This window comes from Oncorhynchus clarkii, chromosome 19 (genome assembly GCF_045791955.1).
Source record: "Oncorhynchus clarkii lewisi isolate Uvic-CL-2024 chromosome 19, UVic_Ocla_1.0, whole genome shotgun sequence".
Lineage (NCBI taxonomy): Eukaryota > Metazoa > Chordata > Actinopteri > Salmoniformes > Salmonidae > Oncorhynchus > Oncorhynchus clarkii.
The window spans coordinates 22239880-22260473 of record NC_092165.1 but is presented as its reverse complement, the minus strand read 5'-3'; the positions used below and the strand labels follow the sequence as shown (position 1 = coordinate 22260473).

General features: G+C 39.5%; 2 protein-coding genes and 2 long non-coding RNA genes across 4 annotated transcripts; all 4 read left to right on the top strand.

Moving 5' to 3' along the window:
• Window positions 1-404: 404 nt before the first annotated feature.
• LOC139374166 (uncharacterized) lies at window positions 405-4114 on the top strand. Its single transcript, XM_071115177.1, has 9 exons — window positions 405-454; window positions 631-684; window positions 964-999; window positions 1246-1356; window positions 1667-1777; window positions 1896-1967; window positions 2132-2206; window positions 2677-2730; window positions 3820-4114. The coding sequence occupies exons 2-9, from the start codon at window positions 640-642 to the stop codon at window positions 3940-3942; spliced, it is 627 nt and encodes a 208-aa protein (XP_070971278.1). The 5' UTR covers window positions 405-454; window positions 631-639; the 3' UTR covers window positions 3943-4114.
• Window positions 4115-11490: 7376 nt separating this feature from the next.
• On the top strand, window positions 11491-12276 carry LOC139375549 (uncharacterized). The gene is made up of 3 exons (XR_011627805.1): window positions 11491-11589; window positions 11842-11988; window positions 12222-12276. It is a non-coding gene; the product is annotated as an uncharacterized lncRNA (long non-coding RNA).
• A 565-nt stretch (window positions 12277-12841) lies between these two features.
• Window positions 12842-13362, top strand: LOC139374247 (uncharacterized). Its single transcript, XR_011627651.1, has 3 exons — window positions 12842-12894; window positions 13080-13167; window positions 13274-13362. It is a non-coding gene; the product is annotated as an uncharacterized lncRNA (long non-coding RNA).
• Window positions 13363-16366: 3004 nt separating this feature from the next.
• Window positions 16367-19283, top strand: LOC139374165 (odontogenic ameloblast-associated protein-like). Its single transcript, XM_071115176.1, has 10 exons — window positions 16367-16458; window positions 16598-16663; window positions 16756-16800; window positions 16958-17017; window positions 17339-17581; window positions 17810-17872; window positions 18175-18300; window positions 18769-18852; window positions 19000-19064; window positions 19202-19283. The coding sequence occupies exons 2-9, from the start codon at window positions 16604-16606 to the stop codon at window positions 19033-19035; spliced, it is 717 nt and encodes a 238-aa protein (XP_070971277.1). The 5' UTR covers window positions 16367-16458; window positions 16598-16603; the 3' UTR covers window positions 19036-19064; window positions 19202-19283.
• Window positions 19284-20594: the final 1311 nt, after the last annotated feature.

Below are 20594 nucleotides of genomic sequence, written 5' to 3'. Positions count from 1 at the left end.
AGCCTTCTTTATATTCTTATTTGATAATTTGTACTGTACAATGACATAATAGGGAAGTCATTGTAATAAGTTGTGGTTGGTGATGTCACTTTCACGTCAGTGGTGATGCTTTGTCTCTTTTAATTTAAATGAAAATAATAACCGGCATCTATTTTACACAGCCACCACAGGTGAACAGTTGACTCATCCAACAAAGGCTTATAATAAGGACATAATCGTAATATGATAATATGGTTCAGATTCCTGGTCTGGGTTTGCAATCCATGTGATTTTGAATAAGGCCCTCTTTGGGTCAGCAAGCCACAATTGTGAGATCAACATTTAGAGCTGTATTCTGATTGGACTGTTACCAGTGGACATGGAGGAAGTGGCTCTTTATAAGAGCAAAACTAGAAACAACATGTCATCTTCAGAAGTGTCTTTGTGAGTTGAAAAACTGCCATCATTCACAGAGGTATGACAGATGACAACTTAACCATTTTCATGGAACAGCCTTCATGCAATTTAATCACATTTCAAGTATTGATTTTGTATTGATTGAAAATTTATGACACAGGGTTATTGCTCCTATCGGTTATATGTTTCCAACAATGAGATGCTTTTCTGACTTTCTTTTTTTGTTTGGTAAAGCAGAGCAACATGTTTTGTATGCTGTGGATCATCTTTCAGACAATGCCTCTCCTGGTAAGACACATTTAAATATTTATTCAATACTGTAGCTACCATAGCCTGGGTTCAAATACTTGGAAATCCTTTCGAATACATTGAGCATTTGCTTGAGTTTGCTAGTAGTGCCAGATTTGGCACATTCAGATTCAGGGTTTCCAGTTTTGGGACTTTTTAAAGTTAATTTAACTACATGTAGGCAAGCTCAAACAGGCACAAAGTATTTGAAATTATTTTTCAAGAATTTGAGACCCAGGTCTGATAGCGTCCACTGTGCTTTCCTGGTTTCATTTGTAGGTGGCGGCTGGAGGACAGTCTTCAGGTAGTGGTGAGGTATTGTGTGTTTCTTAAACATCTTAACAATAAGATATTGTTGATAAAATTGTCTTAATATACATTTACTTTCTGAGCTTCTTTACAATCACTGAGAGTATTTTTTACAATAATGTTATACATAAATACAATATAATACACAAATGTATCAATACAGTATAAAGAAATAGTGTGGACAGTATGACTCAGTGAGAGAAGTTAAGGCATTATGAGCTAAGTAATAGGATAATGTGCATTACTCCCCAGGGTGGTGGTGGTGGCAATGGAGGAGTTGTGAATGTAGGCATGGTCGGTAATGCTGTTAACCCAGGGGTTATGAATGGGCTTGCCTTAAATGGGCGACCCTTTCTGGCACAGGTACGTATACAGTGTGGGTGGTTAAAAAGTGTCCCTGCGCTGCAGCACAGGTTTAAAAAAACTGCAAAGTGAATATAACTACACCATCAGTGGCATATTTCAGAAATATAACTTATATATTTAATTACATAGATTTTTGTTAGATGATTGCAAGCAAACTTACTAGAGAATCATATAGACGATGCACTGGTGCTGCAGTACAGGCATTTTAAAAAGTAACTTTTGAACCAGCATCTGTACTATGGGCTACCTCTCTAACATGTCATATTTCTAATATAAACTGTTTCTCCTGGTCTAAACTATTCCCCAGCTGGTCCCCATTGGTGCTCTTCAGCAGAGTGGGGCACTTCCTGTAGAACAGGTGGGAGCAGCCAATGGCATGCCACTACAACAGGGACAGCTTCCTCAACTAGCCAATGGGGTTTGTCTCCTTTGTCCAACTTCACTTCTCTAACATTTACCAGAAGCCTAGAGATATCAGGAGTTTCTATTGAAAATAATCTGTGTTACAGTGTGACTGTTTAAACATATCTTTACAGGTTGTACCATTATTTGCAGTTCTGCCACAGGCAAATGGCATCGGAGGCCCCCAGGCTTCAATGTTGATGCAGGTATATCATTGCTGTTGTATCAGTAGTATGTCTTATAGTGTCGTACACCTAGATATCTCAATGCACCAAATACATCCCATTTAACAGTGTTCACACCTTGATGTCAATGACCCATGATGGTGATTTAGGCTCTCTCATCCTCTCCTCATAATCTCTCCTGTCAGATTATTCCTGTGGGTGGAGGAAACAATATCCAGCAGCCAGCTGCTGGAGGGAAGGCAGGCAAAGCTAGAGTCAAGGTAACATGATGGGCCACCTCTACTCATTAGTCATACAGTTGAGGGCACTAAAAAGTTCCCCAGGTTGACTGTGCTAAGCGGAGATGGCTTAAGTATCCGGTGAATGAGATTGGGTTGTTCTGTGGTATTAGTAGAACAATTGCCACAATGCAAGTGTGTGCAACACGGCCTTAACATATCCTAACAATACATCAATATAAAATCCTGTGCACAGGAGTGCGCCTAGATCCAGGTGCTGGCTTTGGCAGGAACAACTACTGTAGTATCCAATAATATACAGTAGTTTGGCATAAGTATAGTAATAGTTTGTCACAAAAACATGTACTGTGGCACCAGATTATAAAAAGGTTTTAGTGCTCACAACTGTAGATTGCACAGACTACATCGCAGTCACAAATAAATGTATTATGGACCTTGATATACTTTTGCAAGTGTTTCACCTGCTCTCTCATTTTAAATCCCTTTCACAGCATTCTGTCCCTTTCCATGGAATGGCCACATCAACAAGAACAAATACTCCACTGGTATATTCTCACAGTTATTCCTCCTCTTAACTTCATTTCTGACAGTGTGATTGCCCTTATAACCCTCATCATGTATTTGAATGAATTGCCCTCAAATAAAGATGACTCATTTCCAAATTACCAAGGCATCTCTCAAATTAACCTTTATCCATTGTTCACGTTTTAATGACGTTTTCTCATGAAACATGAGGCAACTCAGTGGCCTTGTGGTTAGAGCACAGAGTTTCTAAATCCAGAGGCGCAACATCGCGTGTCATCCGGGAACGCTTGCGAAACAGACCAAGCAGACCAGAGCGGGGTTTGGGGTTTGAGAAGTCAATGAGAGAAGTTTAAAAAAATGTTTCCATTGCTAATTTTCTCTTAATAATGTAAAGGACAACCTAGATTTGAGCCAATTTCTTAAGTAGTTGAACATGTTATTACTCCAACCTAGTGGAAGTGACAAATAGACACTTTTTCATTTTCATAAAAAATAACTTTATATCGAAGGAGTGCCTTTGATTTGATGGCCTGGACATGCACAGTTCGACTGCAGAAGGCTGTTAGACCCGATTACCTGTTTCTGAACATGAGTTTAGCTAGCCAAAGTCGCCATGACATTGCCTATTGGAAAAACTGTCTCTGCCTATCTGTAATCTGTACTGTCTTCGATTAGAGTGTCCACTCTGAGATTGGAAGGGTGGGGGTTCAACCCACAGTCAAGTCATACCAAATACTCTAAAAATGGGAACTTATGCCTCTCTTCTTGGCACTCAGCATTAAGGAGATGTATTGCGGGTAAGGCCTTGCGACAACTAGTGTCTTGTACATGCAAAAGACTAGCGTCTTGTACATCAAGCTGCCTCATGCTACAGAATCAAGACATACTGTAGTCTCCTGCCCCTATGGGCTGTTACGGCTCAGACAAGGCTTACTTGTCCAAGGTGTACTTCAAGAAAAATGTATTTTCATGAAACATGCATTTAAATACGTCACTAATAAACTAAGGTTGTAGCAATACATTTGTTGTTAATATAACACTTGAGGAAACAATAACAAATGTACAAAGTAGCTAATAATGCTTCTATCATGTTCCATTCTGCCCATCAGACGAAGGTGACTACTGGAGAGGTGGAAGAATCCTCTGGCTCAGACTCACCAGTGAATGCTGAAGTGAGGCTGAGCATCTCAAACCTGAACAGCATTCTAGCTATGGTTGCAAAATTCTGGTAACTGGGATGTGTGGAAAGTGGGAAAGTTAACAGAATTGTGCAACCCAAAATTAACTATATAACCTGTAATATCAAGTACCAGAATCTCGTCAAGCTGCCAATTCCAGATGACAAATGACCTCCACAGTTCAATTCCTGGGTGCGCTACTATAACTTGCTGTGTTGCCTTCTTGTTTGCCCCCCCCCCCTTACTTCAAAATATATCTCTGAATAAACTTGATGAAAGAAAAGTGTTATTCCAGTCTCCTTTGACAGAAACTAAAACTAGATTAACAGACTGTCTGACTGTATCTCGACTGTGTCCATATACATGTTTTGTAACGGCGTTCCCAATATTTTGAAAATGATTTTATCACAGCTGATGTCTTTGAATAAATTTATTCAATGGATGTCAATCTTTGCAGGTTCTATCTCTTCATGTCCTGCAATCTAATTGCTATTCATTCCCTATTATTATTATTGACCATTGACCAGAAGAAATTGCTTTCTTGGGAATATGGGAGAGATCTAGATAGGTATTGTTAATTTGGTGTTGGAGAGGAAATTCCCTAAGACTCATTGATAGCTGAATGAAACACCACTTTTTAAACCCTACAAATTCTCACTAAATGCCAACACAACAGCGGGGGCAACACAAGACTGGCATCATAGATGCCTGGTTGATGAGGGTAACAACTTTACAGAACATTCAGATGGATAGAAATATATTCTATAGGTAGAAATATATTGTATAGATCAGAATGACTCAGTTATTTTGAGAAGAGTATTAAAATGTCAGGTGGACCCTGATACAAATATTTCTCCCTTTTTTGGAACATCTACACTGCCGTTCAAAAGTTTGGGGTCACTTGGAAATGTCCTTGTATTTGAAAGAAAAGCAAAAAAAATGGTCCATTTAAAAAAAAAATCAAATTGATCTGAAATACAGTGTAGACATGTTAATGTTGTAAATGACAATTGTAGCTGGAAACGGCAAATGTTTTATGGAATATCTATATAGGCGTACAGAGGCCATTATCAGCAACCATCACTCCTGTGTTCCAATGGCACATTGGGTTAGCTAATCCAAGTTTATAATTTTAAAAGGCTAATTGATCATTAGAAAACACTTTTGCGATTATGTTAGCACAGCTGAAAACTGTTTTTCTGATTAAAGAAGCAATCTTCTTTAGAAGAACATCTCCAATCTAGTCGGCTTTCTATTCCGCAACAAAGGTTCCTTCACTCACGCCGCCAAACTTACCCTAGTAAAACTGACTATACTACCGATCTTCGACTTCGGCGATGTCATCTACAAAATAGCTTCCAACACTCTACTCCGCAAACTGGATGTAGTTTATCACAGTGCCATCCGTTTTGTTACTAAAGCACCTTATACCACCCACCACTGCGACCTGTATGCTCTAGTCGGCTGGCCCTCGCTACATATTCGTCGCCAGACCCACTGGCTCCAGGTCATCTACAAGTCCATGCTAGGTAAAGCTCCGCCTTATCTCAGATCACTGGTCACGATGGCAACACCCACCCGTAGCACGCACTCCAGCAGGTGTATCTCACTGATCATCCCTAAAGCCAACACCTCATTTGGCCGCCTTTCGTTCCAGTTCTCCGCTGCCTGTGACTGGAACGAATTTCAAAAATCGCTGAAGTTGGAGACTTTTATCTCCCTCACCAACTTCAAACATCTGCTATCTGAGCAGCTAACCGATCGCTGCAGCTATTCATAGTGTATCGGTAAATAGCCCACCCAATTTTACCTACCTCATCCCCATACTGTTTTTATTTATTTACTTTTCTGCTCTTTTGCACACCAATATCTCTACCTATACATGACCATCTGATCATTTATCACTCCAGTGTTAATCTGCAAAATTGTAACTATTCGCCTACCTCCTCATGCCTTTTGCACACAATGTATATAGACTCTCTTTTTTTTCTGTGTTATTGACTTGTTAATTGTTTACTCCATGTGTAACTCTGTGTTGTCTGTTCACACTGCTATGCTTTATCTTGGCCAGGTCGTTGCAAATGAGAACTTGTTCTCAACTAGCCTACCTGGTTAAATAAAGGTGAAATAAAATAAAAGATTAGTTGAGTATCTGGAGCATCAGCATTTGTGGGTTCGATTACAGGCTCAAAATGGCCAGAAACAAAGACCTTTCTTCTGAAACTCGTAAGTCTATTCTTGTTCTGAGAAATGAAGTCTATTCCATGTGAGAAATTGCCAAGAAACTGAAGATCTCGTACAATGCTGTGTCCTACTCCCTTCACAGAACAGCACAAACTGGCTCTAACCAGAATAGAAAGAGTGGGAGGCCCCAGTTCACAACTGAGCAAGAGGACAAGTACATTACAGTGTCTAGTTTGAAAAACAGACGCCTCACAAGTCCTCAACTGGCAGCTTCATTAAATAGTACCCGCAAAACACCAGTCTCAACGTCAACAGTGAAGAGGCGACTCCGGGATGTTGGCCATATAGGCAGAGTTGCAAAGAAAAAGCCATATCTCAGACTGGCCAATAAAAAGAAAAGATTAGGATTGGCAAAAGAACACCAGCATCCCGGAGTCACCTCTTCACTGTTGAAGTTGAGACTGGTGTTTTACGGGTACTATTTAATGAAGCTGCCATTTGAGGACTTGTGAAGCGTTTGTTTTTCAAACTAGACACTTTAATGTACTTCTCCTCTTGCTCAGTTGTGAACCGGGGCCTCCCACTCTTTCTATTCTGGTTATAGCCAGCCTTAATTTCTCTGAGCTAGGCAAGATCGAACACGGTTGATCACAGTATGGCAGAGAGATAATAAAACATAAAAACAAAGAAGATCAACATCTATCTCATCATTGCAGTTACTTCGTACCCTGATCAGCTTATTCTGGGCTATATGGAGCTTCCCCTTCAAAAGCTTAGATAAGCCCTCAAACCAGGAAGTACTAGTGTAGTCAAAATGGAGTCATTATCAAGCAGCTTGGACTTTCTAGCAAAAAATATGGTCCTGGCATTAACCTTCCCTAACACTTTAGTGACCATGCCCCAAAGCTTCCATCAAGGATGCATCCCAGATAGCTAACACAGGTTCTGGTAGTCAGCACCTCACCCGCTATATCCACTCTGTCTCCAGAGGACATTCACAATTTAGGTCTGGACCAAAAAATAATTGCCTCAGTTTTACTTAAGTGCAGAGATAGTAAGTAAAGCAGACATGAGTATGTTTTTCTAAACCCTTACTGAAAATCAAAGGTTAACCATAAACAAACATAAAACGACCGTGAAAGCCGTAGTGCTAAACACACTAACACAAACAATATCCCACAACCCAGGTGTGAACAATGGAGAACTTAAGTATGAGACAACAAACATCAGCTGCCTCTTATTGGGAACCATACCAAGAGCACCAACATAGAAATGAAAAGTATAGAACACCCCCTTGTCACGCCCTGACCTACAACACAATAGAGAACCAAGGGCTCTCTATGGTCAGGGCGTGACATTATCCTCTTCTTATACAGAGGTATTGTTCAAGAGAGAGATTAGTGATATGCCTAATACAAGGGCAATTTGCTCAGCAGAATCTCTAAGAATCCTTGCAGGAATATTATCCAGGCCTGTGGCTTTGGAGCATTCAAGCTCTGCTAGCATACTGGCTACCTTGGCTGTTGCTACCTTTGCAAAAGAAAAAGAGTTTGGCTGAGAATTTCAATAAGCATTTTTCTACGGCTGGCCATGCTTTCCACCTGGCTACCCCTACCCCGGTCAACAGCACTGCACCCCCCACATCAACTCGCCAAAGCCTTCCCCATTTCTCCTTCTCCCAAATCCAGTCAGCTGATGTTCTGAAATCTGGACCCCTACAAATCAGCCGGGCTAGACAATCTGGACCCTTTCCTTCTAAAATTATCTGCAGAAATTGTTGCAACCCCTATTACTAGCCTGTTCAACCTCTCTTTCGTGTCGTCTGAGATTCCCAAAGATTGGAAAGCAGCTGCGGTCATCCCCCTCTTCAAAGGGGGGGGACACTCTTGACCCAAACTGCTACAGACCTATATCTATCCTACCCTGCCTTTCTAAGGTCTTCGAAGCTAAGTCAACAAACAGATTACCGACCATTTCGAATCCCACCATACCTTCTCCGCTATGCAGTCTGGTTTCAGAGCTGGTCATGGGTGCACCTCAGCCACGCTCAAGGTCCTAAACGATATCTTAACCACCATCGATAAGAAACAATATTGTGCAGCTGTATTCATTGACCTGGCCAAGGCTTTCGACTCTGTCAATCACCACATCCTCATCGGCAGACTCGATAGCCTTGGTTTCTCAAATGATTGACCCATGTAAAGCTGACCATCCTACCGATCCTCGACTTCGGCGATGTCATTTTACAAAATAGCCTCCAATACCCTACTCACTAAATTGAATGCAGTCTATCACAGTGCCATCTGTTTTGTCACCAAAGCCCCATATACTACCCACCACTGCGACCTGTACGCTCTCGTTGGCTGGCCCTCGCTTCATACTCGTCGTCAAACCCACTGGCTCCAGGTCATCTACAAGACCCTGCTAGATAAAGTCCCCCCTTATCGCAGCTCGCTGGTCACCATAGCAGCACCCACCTGTAGCACGCGCTCCAGCAGGTATATCTCTCTGGTCACCCCCAAAACCAATTCTTCCTTTGGCCACCTCTCCTTCCAGTTCTCTGCTGCCAATGACTGGAACGAACTACAAAAATCTCTGAAACTGGAAACACTTATCTCCCTCACTAGCTTTAAGCCCCAGCTGTCAGAGCAGCTCATTGATTACTGCACCTGTACATAGCCCATCTATAATTTAGCCCAAACAACTACCTATCCCCCTACTCTATTTATTTATTTATTTATTTATTTAGCTCCTTTGCACCCCATTATTTCTCTCTACTTTGCACATTCTTCCACTGCAAATCTACCATTCCAGTGTTTTAATTGCTATATTTTATTTACTTCGCAACCATGGCCTTTTTTTTGCCTTTACCTCGCTTATCTCCCCTCATTTGCTCACATTGTATATAGACTTATTTTTCTACTGTATTATTGACTGTATGTTTGTTTTACTCCATGTGTAACTCTGTGTCGTTGTATGTGTCGAACTGCTTTGCTTTATCTTGGCCAGGTCGCAATTGTAAATGAGAACTTGTTCTCAACTTGCCTACCTGGTTAAATAAAGGTGAAATAAATAAAGAACCCCTAACTCGACATAATATTTCTTGACTTGGTCGTTTCCATACAAACCAGAACTGGTGGGCAGCTTGCTAACCACCATGCTGGCAACAGAAGGAAAAAAAATAGTTGAATTAATTGGCAACCTCTGCTTTTTCATATATCACCTCCCCCCTGATGTTCAGTCCAATACTTTTTAGTTTGTTTTTGGTAGTACTACTACAGCCTAGTTCCTTAAATGATTTCCAAAGCTTTTTAGGGTCATTTTTGTTCTCAATGATTTTATGAGCAAAGTAACCCTTTTGCTTCATTCATCCTGCTTTGTGCCTCATTTATGTGACCTTTATATAGGAGAAAATCAGACTGCTCTTGAGAGTTTTTAGATTTCTTAAAGGCCTTGCTTGAATAGATTCTAGAATCTCATGATTAAACCAAGGGCTAGATCTGTGCTTTACTCTGACCTGTCCAATGGGAGCCATCACATTCACCACATCAAGGAATCTATATTCAAAGGCTTCACAGGCACTGTCTGTCCGTATACTATCCAGCACAAGTGACCAGTCAATTTTACCCTCTTGCTTCCTAAGCATTTTCTCACATTATGTTTTGAGTGCTCTAATTCGAACAGTTCCGTGGCACTTAAATAGTGTATATCTTTAAAAACTCTCCTTGTGCAAAATGTTTAAAAATGATCACTGATTCCATAGAATATTACTCCTATGCAATGAACAAGCTGCACATGCTTTCGTACGACAGTGAAGTTCACATACTGCATTATGAACTTTCCCTGCCCAGTCATTCAAGAACCCACAAATATGTCACTAAAATGTTTCACATTTTCAGTAAGATGTTCATGACAAACACAAGCCATTGTGGATTGAACCATACTATGGGAAATTTTTTAAACAAAAAACATATTATATTCTATAATATTTTGGAGAATAGTCTAACTGTTTTTCAATGTGTGTGTATAACCAAAAAGGATGAGTCATTAGTCGTAACATATAATTAAAAAACAAAGTGGGGGCATTTGGTCTCATACTTCACAAATAACATGAAATTCTATTACCACAATACAGCCGCAGACTCACCTAGGTGGTATTTACCTATAATACTGTAGTCGGATACACCAATCTCAGACAACCTATGAGCTGCATGACACCCTTCCTATCCAACCACTATGGAGAAGTGTCGTAACTAAGCATGGGTCCTGTGAACATGTGCATAAGTGTATGGCTGTTACAGCATGTGAAAGAAAATAAGCAGTTTAAGGTTTAACAATGTCACAAGTCCGTTCACAATCTCTTTAGGAAGCAATAAGTACAGTATGCATTTACCCTGCTTAAGGGTGTACATAAGTACATGAGTACATTATTTGTTAAAACCACAACAATTGTCATAGTACATATAGTTAAATGTTTACAGAATCAATCTACAAACATATTATGTTGATTTGCATTCTTAGATTCTTTACCCATATGGATTTCATGCTTTACTTAGGTCACGGGGCTCCAGGATTACAACCTGGTTGTTTAATCTGTTTGTGATCTTTCACGGTCCTACTGCGGTCACTAGTGGTCACTTAGTAATATTTGGAACAATGGACAATGATCTAATTTTGGGGACCAGGTATTGGTGTCATTGAAGATTAAAACCACACAATGTCTTTGGCTTTATTTTAATTTGGTCCCTTCTGTTATTATGTGCATTAGGTGACCAACATGAAGATTTCTCATTTCTGGGCTCTGTTCTAATTGGTTACTTTAGAAGATCAAACGTCAATAAAAGGCTATGTTCAAATGTCAGAGGGCAACTGAGAATACTGCTTGGAGGACAGCACCTGAAACAAAACCATTTTCAACACCTTAAGGTCTGTATTTTTGCCTTCATATTCAAACATTATATATGATTCGATAATTTTGTTAGCAGCAAATAATCTATATAATGTATATAGTACAGTAGCCCCAGTAGCTTAGCAACAGTAATCACATTTGCGGTCTGTCTGTCAAGATTCCAGATTGCAAAATGAAGCTTCTTCTTTTTGTAGCCTTCATGGCCACCAACTTCAATGTGAGTATATCACATGATCATCACACAACAATGTACAACATCTAATGTTAGCGTTCAAAATGACTCAGCCAATATTTTTTTTCTCAATGATCTCTTTTTAGGTCAATGCTGGCAAGGTAGGATGCTGGACACTAAAAACATATTTATCCTTCACCAATCCAATGCTATTAGGTTGATGGGAAGTATTGAATGAGAGCACACTTCAGAAGAAGCTGTTGATAGAATTAAAGGTCACATCATATCTATCTTTGCCGTTTCTCAGAAGCTGAGGCTGCTGGGAGGTCTAAATGGTGGAGTTGTGTCTGGGGTTAACCCTGGACTGGTGGTGGGGGGCCTGAACCCTGGCCTCACTGGTGGCACTGGTTTGATTGGGCAGCCTATGTTTGCCCAGGTCAGTCATCAATATCTCTGTTTGCATTTTCATTCTATTTCGAGAAATGTATTATACAGTAACTGTTCACTACAGGTGGATAAACAAATCAGTAACTGTTTTTAAACTACTTATACACCTTTTTATAAATAATTTCACATAACAGTTTATGCAACAGACAGTCAATTGTGTATTAGGGAGAGATGAGGGAAAACAATATTTTTATCTAAGTGCTCAATAATTTGGCACGACTTTCTCCCCTCACTCATACAGATGGTTCCAGGTGTCCCCACGTATGTCATGCAGCCCCAAGCTGTCCCCGCTGGTCCCTATGGATTCCCAAATGTCGGGATGCAGCAGCCTCAACCGTTCCCTAACTTCCCTGGGCAGTACCAGTATCCTGGCACACCAGCTAATGGGGTATGACCCAAAATAAATACACTTTCATACTCTTATTCTGCTACATATATTATTTTCTGATATTTTAACATTTTATGAGTTCTAAAAATGGGAAATACATTGTACACATTTTTGACCTGCATGTTTATATTGCACATTATGCTTTTGTTTTTTGGTGTTATTATAGTATTATATGAGAAGAAACAATGGGAAAGGCTTTGCAGTAATTAATATGCCAATTCTCCCTTAAACAGCTGCCTTACTACATGGGCGTCCCTCAAATGACAGGAATGAATCCTACACAACAGCAAGTCATGGTATAGTCGACGCTATGTATTCAAACTTATGCTGTGTTCATTTGATGTCGGAAACTGGGAAACGCTGACATTTCAAATTTGCTAACCTAGGCGGAAGAGTTGGAATGTGAGTTTCCTACTTGGGAGGTATAAGAATTATCCAATAGGAAGCTCTTTACGCAAATAACTTATGTTAATTTTAACTCTGAGGTCCTGAGTTTCCGACTTGACGTGAATGCGACATGATCACCGGAGGGCGACATACCAGGAAAATACATGAATATATATTTTTTGAACATTTTGAGCATTCCATCATTTACAATTTATAATAAATGTATAATAATAACTCTTCCTTCTGGTTAGGGAGTCCAAGGTGCAGGTGGGATTCCCTTGATGCAGCAGCCACAGCAGGGTCCTCCACAAGCAGAACCAGTGAGAAGATTCAAGGTACAGTAATGGTCACTGACTGTACAGTACACGTGCCTCATGGTCAATAGTGTATCTCAATATGTAATTAACTCTGTGTAAGGAAAGGAATCTAGCTAATATGCGTATGTTCATATACGATTTTCACCTTTAGCGCTTTCTGATAAGGAGGGCTCACACCATGAAACCTGATTTGGACATTCAGGTACAGAATGATGTACATTTAATCTGATACATACATTAGTTATGAAATGCTTAACTACTGCTCATGAATGTGTTATGTATGGGTTATGAATGTGTTATGAACTTATAAACGACAAGATAGCTCCTGTAATCAGAAGGGTTCTAATGATTTGTATTTATACTTGTTGGCTATCTTTTCTCATTCAGATTTCAACTGAGACAACCACAACTCCATCCTCAACTACTTGTTTAGACAATATTCAAGTTTAGAGTGGACAAATTGGATTGGAACAAGGTATACATCAAAATACAAACAGTCTGCTTACATTTGTGGTATTGTGCAATATCTCATTATTGAAAAAAATGATAAACAAGAACTATCTTTGGTCATTTATTTACAGGTGTCTGCTCTAGAACATGGACACGGGAATTTCACCAAATTGTCCACAGCGCTTTAAGTTAATCATATCAGATAACATAGCGGTTAAGAACCGAACGGTTCCTGGTTCGAATTCCTGAGCTAACTAGGTGAAAAATCGGTCGATGTGCCCTTGAGCAAGACACTTAACCCTAGTTTCTCCTGTTAATCGCTCTGGATAAGAGCATCTGCTAAATGACAACGTATAATGTCTTCTAACATTGTATACATGCAGATCTTATGCCAGTTAGTTAAGAACAAGTTCTTATTTACAATGACGACTTAGGAACAGTGGGTTAATTGCCTTGTTCAGGGGCAGAACGCTAGATTTTTTAACCTTATCAGCTCAGGGTTTCGATCTAGAAACCTTTCGGTTACTGGCCCAACACTCTAACCACTAGGCTACCTGCCTCTGACCATGTATCTTTGTTAAAATATCAATAAACATGACTATTAGCCTTCATAAAAGTTGTTTGCTTGTTTGGTTTGAAATGGTTTTCCACCCCATGAAAGGGGTTGATTTTCGTCCCTTCCATGTGTATCATGCAAATGTATGGCATGTTGGCAGGATTTCTGGAATCTAATTTTGGCCTATATTGTCATCTAGTGGCAGAATGAAATTAATTTGAGTATCTAAAATATTATGAGCCCAGTTTACCGGACTCAGATTAAGTTTACTCCGTAAGAAGCACTTTCAATGGAGAATCTCCACTGAGCATGCCTTTTAGTCCAGGACTAGGTTGAATTTCTGTCCAGGAAACCAGATGTTTAATAATTTGTGAGGACCGGAGAAAGTGCAGAAACTTTTGGTGAAGAAGTACATAGACAGGCTACAAGTGACTCCAGGGCTCTATGAAGAACAGACGCAGTGCCATGAAAAAGTGACTAAGGGGGCAGTTGAAATCGGGGAGGAGGCACAATTTTGGGGGGTTCTTGCAATGGAATTATATTGAATTCTGCTTATATCACGCTATACCACAATAAAAATAAAGTTCAAATGCTAAGACTCCGAGACCATTGATTGAGTTCTTTTGAAGTGACAGGAAGGTGCAAAATCTGTAGCCTATCCTAACGGCACTGTATCAGCACAATGGACAGCTCCCTACACACTAAAGCAATTACACTTTGGAAATGAATATAGGCTACACGATAGATAGGGTCATTCACCTATTACAAACAACCTGTGTGTGTGAATTCAGCCATACACACAGCTGTCTTACCAAGATAATGCAAGCCAAATGCTGAAAGTAGTAGCCTAGTTATTCATGCATGCAAACAAAAATACTTAATAACAGTTTGGCTTAGAATACTGCTAAACTGCAAATACGAACAAATGAATGAGAGCAGAACAAAACAACTGTACCAAGTAGGCCTGGTAGAGAAAATATCAGATGGATAAAGACATGACACAATCTATATTTAGACTAGTTACATTAACAGTAACCAAACTATCAGATGGATAAAGACATGAAACAATCTATATTTAGACTAGTTACATTAACAGTAACCAAACTATCAGATGGATAAAGACATGACACAATCTATATTTAGACTAGTTACATTAACAGTAACCAAACTATCAGATGGATAAAGACATGAAACAATCTATATTTAGACTAGTTACATTAACAGTAACCAAACTATCAGATGGATAAAGACATGAAACAATCTATATTTAGACTAGTTACATTAACAGTAACCAAACTATCAGATGGATAAAGACATGAAACAATCTATATTTAGACTAGTTACATTAACAGTAACCAAACTATCAGATGAATAAAAACATGACAATACCGATCTGTAACTATACCCATGGGCATCATTTGGGTTCTTGCATTGGATTTACATTGAATTCTGCAGTAACCCAGTATTCCAGAAACTCTTCCTATGAACCAAATGCTATTTAATGAGAGTTTTTGGACAGAACCTGCGGATAGGGTTGTATTCTAGATTAACCGGGGCTGGCTCCTCTGTTCCAAGATTGTCAGGAACAGTCAGAGGTGGAGGGGGCTGTGGAGCCAATATCCTGGCAGTGCTTGTGGAAGGGTGGGTAGGCTCTGCCTGCGAAGCTAGCTGGAGATTGGCTGCATCATCGCTGCTGGGCTTGACGGTGGCCTCGTTGGTTTGATGCTACAGCTGCTGCTCATCACTCCCCCCCCCCCCACACACACACACATACACACATCCCATGCTCTCTGTCCGCTCTGCTGACACAGAACAGTGGAGATACAGATTTTGCACCAACCTGTCACTTAATCATTTGAACTTTTTTGGCTATTTTTATATAGGGACATAGAACTAAAACTGAGGGGAACTAGGCCTGATGAAGAACAAGGGCAAGTGTTCTACTGTAGATGGCACGTCTCACACTTCCTCAATCTCTTTTAGAGATTGGTTTTATCCTAACCAAATGATGGCGGTTAGGATCTAAAACCAGCAGCCCTCCTGTTGCCAGTTCAGCAGCCTTACAGCTACCTGCCCATAATACCTTATTTACAGGACACAATCAACACTGAAAATGTCAATCAAAATACTTCCATTTACACATATCAACCCCACACCAGTCCATAGACAAATCATCTGTCTGAAAACTCTTAACCACCTGCAGCAAACTCTCTTTCAATGATACATTATCATCACAGGTCTCTATGAAAGGTTTACAAAAAAAATGCAGATTCATGGTCATAATAGGCATTGAGTTCAAGGGTCTTTTGGCTAATATAGGGAAAGTGAAGTATAATAGGAGATGATGTATATATTGTGAACATGCTGTAGGGGCAGAATACCCATTGAAATAATGGGAGAAGAGTTGACTGTTATCCACCTAGTATGTGTCACATACTGTAGAGTCAACATATTAGACAACAACATGAGAAATGGAGTATGACACCCCTGATAGATAATGTCCAGCCATGAGATTCATTTTGACTTATGGTCAGTCCATAATGATACAGCTGCACCGTAACTGTCTGAGTCTGAGAGTGATGTCATCTCAAAGAGCCTATGCGTCATATTGACCATAGTCTGTGTGTGTCTGGGACATGACAGCTCAAATGGGAAGATAGAGATAGTTTAAAAGTAGGAGAGACACAGTAGGCTGCACAGAGATATAAAGAACACACAGGAAAAAAGGAAGACGGACTGAAGCTGGCGTTCTCTGATAAGGTAACACTGTCATGGACTATCACTTGCTTTTGTGTCAACAAAAACAGTTAAAAATAAGTATGTATCACATACAATATGCTCAAGATGGTAACATGTATTGAAATGTCAGATATCAACATCTGTTCTGTCTTCATTGTAGGATATCATGAAGCTGCAGACTGTAACTGTTTTGGTCTGCCTTTTTGGTGCTAGCCTTTCACTTCCTGTGAGTTTCACACGCTACTTGAATATTCCGTCATTTATAGCACTACACTTCAAAATGAATCATAACAATCTGTTTTTGTTTCTTTTTTAAAGTTATATCAACAGCAAATTGGAATCCTAGCAAGTAACAGCAATGAGGTACATTGAATTGCCCCATATGTTTTTGTCTGCAACTCTTGACATTGCATTTGTAGTTCATGATTTTTCCTTTTAAATTTATGTTTAGTAAAATACAATGCAATGTAGAGTAATGTTTGTTAGAAACATTTTCTGACTGCTCACCCATCCTTTACAGATCTTGCGATTCAATGGACTGACCCTGACAGGTGTAGGCTTTGGGCAAACACAAATGCAGGTACTGAACCAATCCAATAGAACTCAATCGAGATAGAAATAATTAGCCATGATAATGCTAAAGACATACTGTAGAACAAAAAGATTGATATCATTAGCCACATTTGTAGACAGCATAATAGTTCAAAATGGTCTCCAGTAATGTATTTCAGGAGCAGCTTCCATTCCCACTACACCTTGAACTACACTAATTTTCAGCTTTGGCACATCAGCTGAATTGTTAATTCAATTGCTCATCACCACTTGAACAACTTCGGTCAGCAAAGCTTTGAAATGATCTTAGGTCAGAGACAGATTTTTTTACCCAACCTTGTTTGCTCAGGCGTCTCCGTTCATGCCCCAGTACGTGATCCAGCAGCAACCTGAACTGGGACTCCCCCAGATGGTGAACTTTAACCCCCAGGTGGGAGGCCCTTTCGGCCCCCAGAAGATGTTCCCTACACAGGGGAACCAGCTGCCCCCCGTGCTGTACACCAATGCCCAACAGGAGCATCCTGGGGCCCCCCAGGACCCCAACAACCACAATACCCAAATTAACCCCCAGCAACCTCAAAACCCTGCACAGGTAGATCAGTCAGTTAGTCTATGTATGTTTATACACAAATGCATTGAAATATCAATGTATTCGATGGATACCAATGACAAAAGGCTTCCCAGCTTTTACTAATGTTTATTTCCTGAAGTCAGTTTGTCTATGTTTTTTATACAAATTCTATGTAATTCAATGAAATACCATGTGTCAGGTAATTTCCAGTATTGATTGAAGTTGTATTTCTTTGATATTTTCCTGAAGGGGGTTCCCCAGTTTCCTCAGTACTACCCATCCTTTTCATTTCCCCAGCAACCAAGAATGCAGGTACAGTGGAGTTTTACTCTTTCGATGTGATTTGATCCTCAATGTGCATCTGGTATTCACTGTAAGAAATGATATATACTCTTTATTCATATTAAAGGATAGCTTTACCACCCATTTTGTGTCGAATTGTGTTAATTAGTCCACTGTTGATATGGTCCCCACAAAGTGTGTATGTCAAGTTTTCAAGATAAAGCACTTAAAAAGCTAAATGTGTGATCATGATGCGTTTTGAATAACATGATGCAAAACATATCATCATCACACTTTTTGACTCTTAACTTTCACAAGTGTATCTTCCCTAGGGATACCCCTACTACACGTCTTATGGTTACCCCAACTACCCCCAGCCTAACCAGAACAACCAGGTGAACAGGCAGAACCAGCAGAACTCGGAGAAGACCCCTCAGAAACCACAGCTCCCACTACAGGTGAGGAGTGGTCATTACATCGGTGTGCTCTCCCTTCCCCTGATACTGGCCTGCTACACTAGATGCATGACTTTTGCAGAGTGTGAGACGCTCCAATTAATTTCAATGAATCTATGCATAAGCGGTACGGTTCCAGGATAATACAAAAGTTGACTGTGGCAGTTTGAAGTGTGATGAAATATTCTCAAAAGAAAGGAAATTAGAGACAATGAACCGATAGTATGTCGTCATTTCATGATTTTGGTTTCATTTGAAACTAACAATCATTTTATAGGCCAGACAGAGTATCTTAATTATTATTATTTTCCCTTTCAAAATTGCCCAACCTCAGGCACCAGGAAACGTAAGTCATCTCTTACTACTGTGTTTGAATCATGTACGGACGGGTAACATTAATGTGGCCTCTATGTGAGGGCTGCTGATGGAGGCTGTGCTGTATGATATCCAACTGTATTTTTGTGTTGATAGACATGGCCTAAAAGATTCCAGACAGAGGCTGCCAACCCTCCACCAGATCACCGTGGAGACACAGTTGACCCTGGCATAGACGAGGTATGACCTCTACTTCTTATACTATGACTATAACAATACTAATATAATATATTATAGTATGTATACATTGTCTATATAGATTTTTAACATATTATGAAACATATGTTGTTCTTGTTATCATGTCATCATGCTAAACATTTTTTACAGGGTCGTCCCAACTTCTCATTCCTGTTTGAGCCATAGAATTGTATGTGGGGGCAAGGAAAATTGAGGTAGGGTAACATTAGGGCCATTTCCAGGATTTTAATATGGGAAGGAGACATATTTTCAACTGAAAATCTGAAATGTATTCATATCAGGAATATACTGTACTTCCATTTAAGTGTTTCTTTTTTTGTTTAATTTTCAGGGATCGGCACATCAATATTTAAGATCTGTTTTCAGTTACAATATGATACATTTTCTATTGTCAAATAAATCCATTATCAAGCAAAATCCCAGTTGTCAATTGTACTTTGTATGCACACAAAAACAAGAGCTCTTAGTTTGCATGGTGGACGTTTAATTGAATGTTAGATAGCAATTGATTGAGAAGGTGTCCAATTACATCACAGAAGTAACCTCCACCAACACCTGCCATGTACTGTATAGATATAAAGAGGATCTAAAGAGGTCACACATAACTTGCCACTGGTGTGCTCTTAAGCCAAAAGGGGTCCCCTGAATAGACAGAAGTATCGTCCTGAAATGACCTCACTGCATACCCATACCAATGAGTAAAATCATATATTGTTAGCCTAAAACTAAGGCTTGTGTGGTCTCATGAGTTAAGAAATTGATTGGTATTTAGGAAAAATATTAGGAACTAAAAATCCATTGTTCATCTTTAAAGTTTCATGTACTCCAGGAAGATATGTAAATTTGTCATCTCAATCCAATCAACGAATCCAATCCAGATGCAAGCCTTGGGCTTCTTCTCCCTGTAAACAGGGAGAAGTGCTTGAAGCCAAAGTGCTTGACAAGTCAGGATAGCCTCACCTTCCACACCTTGTATCCACCATATCATTTTCCTTTCCCCTCCCAAGTCTCTGTCTCCTCAGCCTGCAGATATATCAGTCATAAAATGGTTCAAGTAGGAAATATACTGTAAGAATACAGATACAACACATCATATTAGGAAGAATATAGCAATGTTATTAGTAATTTCTTACCTTCATGAATGATGGGAGCTTTGGGTATAGGTTGAAAGATTAAAATAATGCATGTTTTAGATGGTATTGTGAGTGACATTTGATTGAAAAATAAGCAATATTGTTAAATTTGACAATATTTATTCATGACGACACTAAAGCTGAAAGGAAAAATTTAAATCTGAATAAGATACTTACAAGTGTTGTTATCCCATATTAAAATGAGATTTTTGTCTGCAGGGAAAATAACAGATAAACATTTAAACATTTGTAAATGTAATTATAAAAACGCTCACAAAATATTTTCTGTTAACATTGTGATATTTTGATCACGTTAAAACATAAATGTTTACATACTGTAGCTGAGGGGTTGTAGATGAGCTTCAGGTAGGCTGGAATTGAGACAAATAACACAATTTTTTGTTATTAGTCTAATTTTAAAATCAACTTGTTCTCTGTTTGTTCAGCATTGTAAATATATAACAAATATTTTCACCTCTTAAGGATCCGCCCCTTTTTTTAAATTTTGGCCTAAAATGACATACCCAAATCCAAATCCTGAAGCAAGCATATGCATATTCTTGGTACCATTTGAAAGGAAACACTTTGCAG

Coding starts and splice junctions, on each gene's coding strand:
- LOC139374166 (XM_071115177.1), top strand. CDS start 640: ATGTTTTGTATGCTGTGGATCATCTTTCAGACAATGCCTCTCCTG. Junction 1,357..1,666: donor GGCGACCCTTTCTGGCACAG/GTACGTATACAG, acceptor ACTATTCCCCAG/CTGGTCCCCATTGGTGCTCT. Junction 1,778..1,895: donor TTCCTCAACTAGCCAATGGG/GTTTGTCTCCTT, acceptor ATATCTTTACAG/GTTGTACCATTATTTGCAGT.
- LOC139374165 (XM_071115176.1), top strand. CDS start 16,604: ATGAAGCTGCAGACTGTAACTGTTTTGGTCTGCCTTTTTGGTGCTAGC. Junction 17,018..17,338: donor TTGGGCAAACACAAATGCAG/GTACTGAACCAA, acceptor TTGTTTGCTCAG/GCGTCTCCGTTCATGCCCCA. Junction 17,582..17,809: donor AACCTCAAAACCCTGCACAG/GTAGATCAGTCA, acceptor ATTTTCCTGAAG/GGGGTTCCCCAGTTTCCTCA.